Source organism: Pelodiscus sinensis, chromosome 24 (assembly GCF_052426305.1).
Source record: "Pelodiscus sinensis isolate ZL-2025 chromosome 24, ASM5242630v1, whole genome shotgun sequence".
Lineage (NCBI taxonomy): Eukaryota > Metazoa > Chordata > Testudines > Trionychidae > Pelodiscus > Pelodiscus sinensis.
The window spans coordinates 9,126,094-9,136,900 of record NC_143075.1 but is presented as its reverse complement, the minus strand read 5'-3'; the positions used below and the strand labels follow the sequence as shown (position 1 = coordinate 9,136,900).

At 49.9% G+C, this 10,807-nt stretch overlaps 1 protein-coding gene across 1 annotated transcript; it reads right to left on the bottom strand.

The window, feature by feature from the left end:
- Nucleotides 1-4,854: 4,854 nt before the first annotated feature.
- Nucleotides 4,855-9,631, bottom strand: ANKRD65 (ankyrin repeat domain 65). The gene is made up of 4 exons (XM_075906471.2): nt 9,234-9,631; nt 7,705-7,936; nt 7,065-7,614; nt 4,855-6,110 (listed from the first exon to the last, which is right to left on the bottom strand). Exons 1-4 carry the CDS (start codon nt 9,238-9,240, stop codon nt 5,679-5,681), a joined length of 1,221 nt encoding a protein of 406 aa, XP_075762586.2. The 5' UTR covers nt 9,241-9,631; the 3' UTR covers nt 4,855-5,678.
- Between the last annotated feature and the right edge of the window lie 1,176 nt (nt 9,632-10,807).

Genomic DNA, 10,807 nt, shown 5'->3' with positions numbered 1-10,807 from the left:
GCGCGGCTGCTCCGCCTTCCCCTGCCCTCCGGTGATTGGCGGGGGGGCGGGCGATGCTAGGGGTGCTGCTGCACGCCCTGGCTGGAAGGGGTCTCCATTAGAAGTGGGGTGGGGTGACCTTTCCCGTCTCTGTGCGGAATACATTTTGTGCTGTGCACCGAGGCAGGAGTGGGTGCGCACCACCCATAGAAACACGTGCTGCTGCCTGGGGGCCGCACTGCTAATGGGGGGCGGGTTTGACTCTCCTGGGTGGACGCCCAGCGCTCAGCTTACAGGGAACAGTGCTCAGCTGCCCCTCCTCCTGCCTATTACAAATTGCACACACTCAGGGAAGGCCCACGCCAAGGGGGCATTTGCATGGGGGACTGGCGTTGGAAAGGGGCCCAGAGCTCCTGGCTACCTGCGCTGCTGTTGCTACTTGGGCAGCCCTGGCAACCTGGGGCCACTGCAGGAGCACTGAAGGGTGGCAACATTGCCAGGGTCCCGGAGGAGCTAAGGGCTGACTGCTCCATGCCCTGCCACTTCAGTCCTCAGCCTTCTCCCTCCAGGGGCAGGGAGCGGGACTGCCCCCCCACCTAGCCCCAGGGTCCACCGTGGCTTCCAGCCCCCTTGCACTCAGGGCAGGAGTTCAGAGCTGCCATGTTTTGTGGGGGAAGAACCATAATGGGGGAAATCTCAACTCTGGACACAGCAGATTCCATCCTGAGAAAAGCCAGTTATTTGCCTTGTCCTGTGGGCTCTTTAGCATTAGCAATAGGCCAGGCAGGAGGTGCTGCCTGTTACTGACCCACAGCACATCTGCTTAGGGGATTTTCAGTGTTCATAACTTCCTCAAACTTTAGCTGACAGAACCCAAGCTTCTTCCCTGCCAGCTGTCTCCTTAAGATGATTTTAAAAAAAAAAGTTTTAGCCAAAAGAGTTCAGGCATTTCTGAGAAGGAGTTAAAAACTTCCCATAACCTTTTCTTTAGGAAGCTCTAGGGTCCTCCTGCTTTGGAGCAAGAACAGAAAATTAGGCAAGGCCTTTGAGCCAATAATGTGCCATTTACTGTTCCCCAGAAATCCACTCTCTCAGCTGCAAGCTGAAATCAATGGGAGCTGTGCTTTGAACATATAAAGTGCTGCCTTATGCTAAATATGTTGGACTATCAGGTCCCAGGTGTCACAAATAGAACACCCCAAATTAGTAGATACTTTTGACCTCCATTTCTTTGTGCCTTAGTTCCTGGGAATAAGCCCTCATCTCAGACAGGTGCTGTGGAAATTAATTAATGTTTGTAACCCTCAAATGTTAATAGTGATGAGTGCTGTTGTATTAATCATATTAATTTAGAAGGAATAAATGGACCAAAAAAGTTAAAGGTGTGAACATGACCCTATCACAGTCCAACATTAAAAGGTCTTAAACAAGATTCAGTGTCTGGTATACAGTTATCTTTTGCACTTTTCCCATCAACATTTGTTTTTATAGGCTATTGTGACCCTTTCTGAACTTTCATTCTCTTTTCACAGTTAAAATTAGGGTAAATGTGTGCTCCCAAAATTAGGGTACATTTGTACACCCAGCTACCACAACCATGCTGTAGAAAAGCCCATGAGGAGATCAACAATTCTGTCTTCAGAGCAGTTTGAATTGTGTGTAGTAGAGGCCTTCAGCCAACCATTGCACAATGTAGAGAAAACAGAACATTAACTAGCTGTTCTTTCAGTGAGCACCCTCCACCCTGTGCATGGAAGGAGACACGGGTCTTGTGGAAAAATCAGTAAGTGGTCATGGTCATGTAAGTGAAGACTAGCTTAATGCATGTGCCCAAGGAGTCTGATTTAATGTTGCACCAGCCATCTTAATTTTGGGATTTCCTAAATTTTGACTGTGCAACCTTAATATTATTCTATTATCTTAGTATTTTTGGGGTAATATATAGATATCCACTATGTATTTTAGAGAGTTTGTACATCTGTTGTGTTTGTGCGTGTGCACACGTCCATCCATCTGTCTGTGAGTCCGTTTGTTCAAGAACTCCTAAACAGTAAGAGCTAGGCAGAGTGCAGAGCTTTCCTGGTCAGTAGGAGCACCAGTAAAACTCTCCCTTGCTGAGGCAGAGGCGTAACACAGTGGCTCATGATTCTGGGTGCAGTGAGGCAGTGTCACAGTGGTGACTAGGTGCAAGCAAATTAATGAAAAATCAGTCTGGGAGGAGCAAATTTTTCCAAGTTGAAACCTTTCATGACCATGCAGCCTTTCGATCTGATCATTGGCTAGCAGGTGTTATCTGTAGCTTACTGCCCCCCTCTCTCTGCATAGGGGAGGAAAAGGAAGCAGTACTGGGTTCTGTAAATCAGTCACGTTGAACAGAAAGAAGGCTGGAATCTTTACTTTGTGTTGAGAAGCTAGCTTGTAGCATCCCCCAGTCACCGACAGAGCTGAATGTAGTTGGCCTACATGAGAACTGCATAGCTGCAGCTGATGTACTTTGAACTGAATTTTTGGGGTGGTCCCATTATGGGAGGTCAACGGGAGAAACTCTCCTGTTGACTTCCTTTACTCCTCACGACCCCATGAAGTACTAGGGTCAATGAGGGTGCTATCTGCATTCAATTGAGTGGGTCCTTACTAGATCTGCTAAATCAAACTCTGGATGATCGATTGCTGGAGCATCGATCTCCGCGTAAGTATAGACAAGGCCCAAGATTGTTATACTAGAAAAGCCTGTGGGAAGGATTCAGGTGACTGGACAGAGTTTTGCTATGATTGTTGCACCTTGCTAGTTTACACCTTCGAAAGGTGTTCCCATCTCTCCTCATCCAAACTGTTGGTCCATGCTTTCTCATGTCTATTCTAGGCACTTACACACTGCTTTATGCAGAGGACTTCACACCAGTGGAGTACCCCATTAATTTCCCAGGGGTCCTACACGGGTGCAAGGATCTGTCTGTGTGAATCCAGCTAAAGCAGGGGTGGGCAAGATACGGCCTGCAGGCCGGATCCAGTCTGCCAAGTTGTTTAATCCAGCCTGCTGCCTGCCCTGCTGCCCCCTCATCCCCGGCCAATTGGGATCTGGGAGCAGGGAGCATGCGAAGTCTCCTCCCCTGCCAGGGGCGTGCAGCACCAGAGGGAACCACCAGCTGTTCAAAATGGGTGGGGGTTGGGGAGAGACCTCCCATGTTCCCCCACCCCATGAGAGAGTGTGCAGTCTCCTACCTCCTGCACACAGTGCCTAGAGGGAACTGCCCCTTCCAGTGGAGACTCTGCCCCTTCTGGGACTGGACTGCAACCCCTATCAACACTGGTGAAGTGATCCCCCTTATAAAAATTGTTGTCCACCCCTGAGCTAAAGGAACAGAGCCTAAGACTGTATCCAGTCGTATGGCCAGGGACTACATCTTAGTCTATGCTTGGAAAGAGCTATCTAAATGAATAACAGTAAATAACAAAGTGCTTTGAGATCATTGGTTAGAAGGGGCCATAGACGTGTAAATTACTATTGTAACATGATTTAATGTCCATGGGTGGGGGGAGTGTTATAGACTGAGAAGAGAGCCAAATACTAGCTAATATGATTCATCAAGGACAATATTGGCCGGATCATGTATTATTAATCAAATATTGCATTCAGCCTGCTGTAAAGTTGAGTAATGCAAGATGTGGACTAGTAAATTGTGCCATTACTTACAAATATTATCTAGCCAGCTCTAACCAAGACCTAAATCTTATTTTCATTTAACTTCTGTTGACATGTTTGTATTTCATGTCTTGGATCCTCCTTTAAAATGTACACATTTGATTTTGACTCCAGACACGGAAGTGACAACTTGGGAGCATTCTGCAGTTTGGAGCTATTTTCCCACTCGGAAATAAATTATATCCTGCATCCATTTGGAACTCTGCCTACGGCAGATGTAGCTATTGCCTAGCCGACAGCTTTGCTGAGTCAGTTCTTCTTGCTACAAGAACAGATTTATTGGTTGATTCTGTGTTTCTCTTGTGCATACACATTGATGAAGTGTCCTGTGACTGAATACAATAAGACATCCGCGTAGGATTATTCTAATATACAAAGGTGTATGTTAGAGATAGGCCAATTGTGAATAGTAGAGAACTGGCTATTTTGCCCTTATGCAGCCAAAGCTAAAACAAAAGTGAATTTCAGGCACTTCAAATGGCTACCACCATGTGATGGCAGCCATTTTAAGTGTGGTCTCGCTTCTTCTCCATGCCTGGCCTATCTTCTGCCAACCTCTCTCTTTTGCTGCTTCCTTACTCCAACCAGCAACCACCCTCTCCAAGCCCCATCTTCTGCCTTGTGAACCACCCCACTCCACCTCCCTATGGCTTTGTGATCCATATTAGTCACTATTGCAGGGGTGGGCAATAAGTGGCCCGCTAATTGGACACGGTTCACCATGGTTAGCCTCTGTTGGGCCGCCAGATGTGTTATTTACCTGTCCCTCTGTAGGTCTGGCTGCTCACAGCTCCCATTAGCTGTGGATCACCTTTCCCAGCCAGTGGAAGCTGCAGGAAGTGGCGTGGACCAGGACATCGCTTCCTGTAACTCCCATTGGCTGGGAATGGTGATCCATGGTCAATAGGAGCTGCGAGTGGCTATATCCATGCGGCCCACCAGAGACTAACCCTGGCAAACCACATCTGGCCCATGAGCCACTTATTGACCACCCCTGATCTATTGGCTGCCTAACCTGGTGCCTAATGAATCCCCAGAGATGGTTTAATCACATCCCTAGTAAATATGTATTATAGCAGCACATCGGTAAAGAGTACCTTTTAAAAAGAGCCTTCTTCTCATTTATACCAAGGCCACGCAACACCACGCCAGCAGTATGAAGGGGCCTTACAATGGGTATAAAGTATATTTATTCTCTTTTAAGTTTCCATTACACTACAAGAACAATGCAAATGCGGATCAGGCCCTTTTTCTATTAATACTGGAATGAGGAGAAAGTCTAATCCAGTGGTGGGCAGCCTGTGGGCTGTGGGTGGCCCATCGGAGTTCTATGTGGGGCCCGCCAGACATTTTGTTTAATGTTGCCCACGTGCAGGGTTGCCAGGTTCTGCTGCTTTCTGTCTCTGTAGATTTTTTCCTACCGGTGTTACTGAAGTGACACGCCTGTAAAGCCAGGGCACATGAAGTGAGGTGGGTGCTGATTGCGCACAACATTGACTGTGAGAGTCATGTGCTCCCTCTGCATCCAATGAAAACGCTGTTGTGGTTCCATCGGCACATCCCTCACATTGTAGGTACACAAGCTGAGAGAGCAGAACTCCCCTATTCCGGGAGACCGTCTTGTTTATGACAGTGTTGAGATGAAGGAGACCATTCATGCGGGCCACTCACTAGCCTAGGTTGCCCATTATTGGTCTAATCCTTCACAAGATGGCAGCAGAGGAAGGACAAAATTGTTCTCATGTCTCTGGACCGTAGTGGAGTTGGGATCTAGCTCAGATCCGGGTTGCAGTTTGCCATTGTTTCCTGGGGAGGGGACACAGGGCCCCCAGAATAGCAGCTCGCAGGAGCTGTTCATTATTTTGTAGGATTGGGTCCAATAGGCCAATATGTTGCAAGAAGGTAGAACACATGCCCATTTGTTTGGCATGGTGCCTGTCACAGGGTGGGACTCACCGCTGCAGCGTCTCCTGCTGGTAGCACTGGGAATTAGTTGTCAGCAGGGGACCTCCTTCTGGCGGGTGTCTCGCTCGTCCCTCTCACTCCTGTCTGAGGCTAGATCCTGCACCGTCTCGTCCCAGCGAGTTCTGAGGGACAGACTTGCTCCCTTCCCCAGCAAGAGCTCCCTTAAAAGGAAATGATTTTTTTCCACAGCCAGGTGCAGCGGCGTTTTGTTTAGCCAGCCGGCTGCATTGATCTCAGCTCTATGGTCCAGAAGGTAATTGGCGACCTCAGTGTGCCCACAACAGGCAGCTCTGTGAAGCGGAGTCAGATGCAGACAGTCCCTAGCATTGACAACTGCTCCTTTCTTAACCAGCCGGTGGACCACGGCCAAGTGTCCGGCAGCTGCTGCCTTGTGAAGTGCTGTGCAACCGGCACGGTCCCTCAGGTTCACATCAGCTTTGCTGTTCAGCAACAGTTCTGCAATCTGGGAAAGGAAAAAGAAAGTTCAGTGGCGTGGCACTGTAGTGGGGTGACTGCCCCACACCGGCCAGAAGGGGTTAAAGCAGGCAGGAGTGAGAAAGAACAGAGCCCTGGCCAATAAGGGGGAGGCATTTTAGTAGCTAATCAGAGAGAAGCTTTTAAAGAGCCAATCAGAGGGTGGCTTGCTGGGGAAGTCCTGTATATAAGGAGCTGCCCTGCAGAAAGAGTCAGTTAGGTTCTGACCAGGGAAGATATAGGAGCTGGTTCCTGGCGAAGAACCCAGGAGAGTAGTGCTGGGGAGGTAGGGAGGGAGGCTCCTGCCTGATGTAGCCTTTCTCATGTATCTTTTCTCTAAACATGGATGAGGCCTCTTTAGGGAGGCTAAACTTTGCCCGTAGAGAAGCCACGTCCCCTGTGCTTATATGTCAGAGGTCATGTAGTTCTATCTGAGCAACCAGTCAATGGAGGTAGCTGCATCTGTTCAGGCATGTCTTTGCACCTTGCAAGGGGCTTTGGAACCCCAGAGGACAATCGAAGGAGGAAGCTGTCTGTATTGGTAACCCAGACATAACAGTCAGGGCCCAACAGCTGGGGCTAAGTTGGCATCTTTGATCATCCAAGGTAGCATTGAATTGGGACTCAGAAGATCTGGCTGCTGTTCCCAGCTCTGCCACTGACCTGTGGAGAGTCCTTGGGCAGGTCACTTTCCCATCTCTGTGCTTCAAGTTTCCCCATCTATAAAATGGGGATAACGAGGCAGCCCTCTTTACACAGCATTTTGAGCTCCATGGATGAAAAGTGCTATGTCAGAGCGAAATGTCCCTGTTTATATTATGACCGATAGACCTGAGTGGCCGTCTCTCCCACCTCGCTGACCCTAATCACCTGATAATGAAGCATTGCCATGAACCTATTGCAGAATTCAGTGTGTTAAGAAGAACGGTTGTTGGGAACCTACCTCCTGATTGCCATTTTCGGATGCAATGGCAAGTGCAGTTCTCCCCAGCTCATCCGGAGCATTGATGTTGGCACCCTTGCCTAGCAGGAACCTTAGAGCTTCGCTTCTTTTAGTCTCTGCCGCGATGTGCAGCGCTGTGATACCTCCATGACTGCCCAGGTCTGGGGAGAGACCCTGGCTAATCAGCAAGTCCATGATATGCAGCTGGCTGTTCACAGTCGCCCAGTGCAGTGCTGTCCACTGGTTGTTGTCCCCGCTGGCAGGATCTGTGCCTCGCTGTAGTAGCAACTGCACAATGAGGGTGTGACCGTTGGCTGCTGCACAGTGGAGTGGGGTCAGGCCCCCTTGAGTCACAGCTGAGGCTGGGGCTCCCCGAGCCAGGAGAAACTCAGCCACTTGGGTATGGCCATTCCAAGAGGCGTGGTGCAGCGGGGTGTAGTGCGATCTGTCTGTGGCATGGACCACGGCGCCACGTTGCACCAGGAACTTGACCAACGTGATGGACCCTGTCATTGTGGCACAGTGTAAGGGGGTCCATCCGTTCTCGTCCCTGCGCGGGTGCAGAAAAGAAACCTGAGCATATTTATGTCAGCGAGAGATGGACAGAGAGAGCAAGAATTAGACAGCGCCCGGGGCTCACCTGCTTTCCATCGTTGCCCCCTGCTGCAGGAGCTGTTTCATCAGGTGGGTGTTGCCATTCCAAGCTGCCAGGTGAAGCTCTCCCCAGCCCTGGCGCACAGGGGCAGATGGTGAGTTATTCTCCATGAGCCCACTGACCAATTCAGAGCTGTTCTCCACTGAATCGCCTCCCAGGGACATCTCCTCACTCAGCTCCAGCCACCTCCTCAGGAACTCGGCCTCTGCTCTCATTCCTTATAAATAAATATATATATATATGAATAATCCACAGAATACTAGTTCCATTAACTACCTGCCCAAACCATAACCATCACCATTAGCTGCAGACTGCGAGAATTAGGGATTAAAACTAAGAATGTTAAGTAGCATGTAATTGACTAATTGAATAGTCAATGTATTTTTGACTATTTGATTAGTCGATAGGGCGGTGCTGTCCCTTTGAAATGCCGCTAATGCGTTCCAAAGGGGCAACTACGCATGGAGTCCCCAGCTGACCCAGTGTTGGGCTCCTCGCGGCATTTTAAAGCGGCAGTGCCACTTGGAGCTCGGGGTCCCCAGCTGAGCCCAGGCTCCACGCAGTGCTGCCGCTTTGAAACGCCGTATCTGTGTTTCAAAGGGGCAGAGGTGCACAGAGCCAAAGGTCAGCTGGGGAGTTCTGGGATTCATGCAGCACTGCCCCTTTGAAGTACCCCTCTATTCTCTCTATTCTCCCCCCCGCACCGCCTCTAGCCGATAGAGGCAGCAAGGTGGAGGAAAGTGACCAGTCGACTATCCTGTCGACTGTCCGATGAGCATTTGCTTATCAGATAGTCGACTAGTCCTTAACATCCCTAATTAAAACTAGGCTACACTCACAGGTTTCAATCTAACAGTAACTGAAATTGATTGCTGTCTGGCAGGGGCAATGGGTATAATACGCAGGGGAAGGCCTAGCCCCACCCACATGCTGTCCACAGAACGCCTACTGTAGGCATATTGGGGCGGAGTGTTGCTGCCCCTGAGTGCCTGCCCTCCCCATGCTCCGGGGCTGGGGAGGCTGAGGCCGCGTGCTGTCTGCCCTCCCTGTGCTCTGGGACTGGGGAGGCTGGGGCCGTGCTCTGCCAACATGGTGCTGTTGGGAAAAGGGCTGGCTCCTTTGGGGGCGGAGCCTGGGCAGAAGGGGTGGGGCGGGGACAGGGCTGGAGCCGTACTGTCACCCACCGTTCATGGTGTCTGGTGACTTTTATAGGCCTCGGTGGTACTTTTACCCTGCAAAAAACCTGCCAGGAGACAAAATGAGAAGGATGATCAAGTAATGAGTCCCTTGTTCCCCTGTGGGGCTCAGCTCTCTGCTTTAGAGGTGTGGCTTCTCCATATAGAGAGTAAAGAGACGCATGTGGAGAATTTCTGGAGTTTCACAACACCCACATCCTCCAAACTCCACAGACTTCGTTGTGATGTTTCCCATGATTAAAAATACACAAAGAAAGCTGGGTTTTGTTCCTAATAACCCACCTTTTGGAAGACTGAAAGGACAGATATTTTCCTTACCACTCATTTTCCTGCCCCAGCGATATGCGTAGGGTGGCTCTGGAAGGTGCGGCTGTATGCACGGCTTGTTCTCGTAGGGTTATTGCTCTGTGCAAGATTTCACATGCTGGTTTGTTGCTGCAGGATTGCCTCAGGAGTGCAGCCTTTGCAAGCTCTGGTTATCACAGGGATGTTCCTTGGTGCTGGCCCACTGGCACTAAGTCAAAAAGAAAAATCTGTTCATGGAGCAAAGTTGTTAGGGAAAAATACAACAGACGTCCAGGCCAGGCCGAGATAAAAACTAGTGCAAGTGAAATGTGTCCGTCTCTCTGCCCTTGAGTGTGTCCCATCAGTGTCCAGTGATGCATGTAGGTTCTGTAAGTGCACCGCCCTGGCTTTCTGCCTCTAGTAATGCGCTCAGGGCTGTTTACTGAGTGACTAAATGGATTCCGGAGGAGGACCTGGTTGCTAATGGTTAATAGGATAATGTCTGTTTCCCTGCCCACATGTAACTTCTTTCAGCTGTGCTGCCAACATTCCACTAGACAAGAGACAAAGGGTCAGCTGTGTCCCACAGCACTACTCCCTCGCCTCCTTCAGTCTTTAGCAAGATACACCAGGCAAAGACAACCTCAGACCCGATCCTCCAGACAACTGGGGGGTCAGCTGCTCAGAGCTTGGGAAAGTGAAAGTGGCTGTTGTGAATTGGTGGGAGACAGTCATTGGAGGTCCCGGTCTGCCCGGCACAGCTAAATAAAGTACAGGTATATGCCGTGATACTTGAATGGCAGACCTCCAACAAGCACCAACATGTTGCCTCTCTCTGAGGCTCCTTGTGTTACATGATAGGCACCGGCACAGCCTTTGATCTTCCCGACAGGGTCATCAGGCGTGCTTGGCTCCAGGAAGCGCTCTCCTGATGCGTTAACTCTTGTTTCTATGGGGCCACGGGCATCTGGTTGGTATAATTTTTGGTGGTATCCAGAATGGGTCTAAGTCAGTGTTTCTTAAACTATGTTCCGCGGAACACTGGTGTTCCGTGAACAATGCACAGGTGTTCCGCGACCTCTTCTTTGATTTTGTTACTTCTTTGTTTTTGTCTTTTTCTGTTTGACAACAATTTTTTTTTGAAGAAAATTTTCAGAAGTGTTCAGCATAAAAAAATATTGTTTGGTGTTCCATGGCCTCAAAATTTTAAGAAACACTGGTCTAAGTAGATCTGTCCTGTCCATAGGCCAGACTGGGGCAGCTTCCCTGGGCCCTGTGCTTTGGGGGGACACAGGTTCCAGGGTGGCTGAAGAGCTAACGGGGGGCCTGTTGGCGGAAGCAGGGAGCAACCTGCTCGTAGACTGCTCTGCTCTGCTGGACTCCACCCCACTAGTTCTCCATGTCACTCAGAGGAAGGAGCAGAAACCAGAAAGAGGCAGGATGGGGCTTCAGGGAAGGCGTGGAGTAGGAATGGGATGAAGCAGGGTGGGTTGGGGCTGGGTCACTTGCTGCTGCTGGTGTCAGGCCCCCCGCTAAATCCCCAGGCCACTCTGTACACCAGTGTTTCCCCATTTTATTTGGTCACAGAACCCTTTTCACCTTAAAAT

Coding starts and splice junctions, on each gene's coding strand:
- ANKRD65 (XM_075906471.2), bottom strand. Junction 7,615..7,704: donor GGGGCAACGATGGAAAGCAG/GTGAGCCCCGGG, acceptor GCACCCGCGCAG/GGACGAGAACGGATGGACCC. Junction 6,111..7,064: donor CCGAAAATGGCAATCAGGAG/GTAGGTTCCCAA, acceptor TTCCTTTCCCAG/ATTGCAGAACTGTTGCTGAA.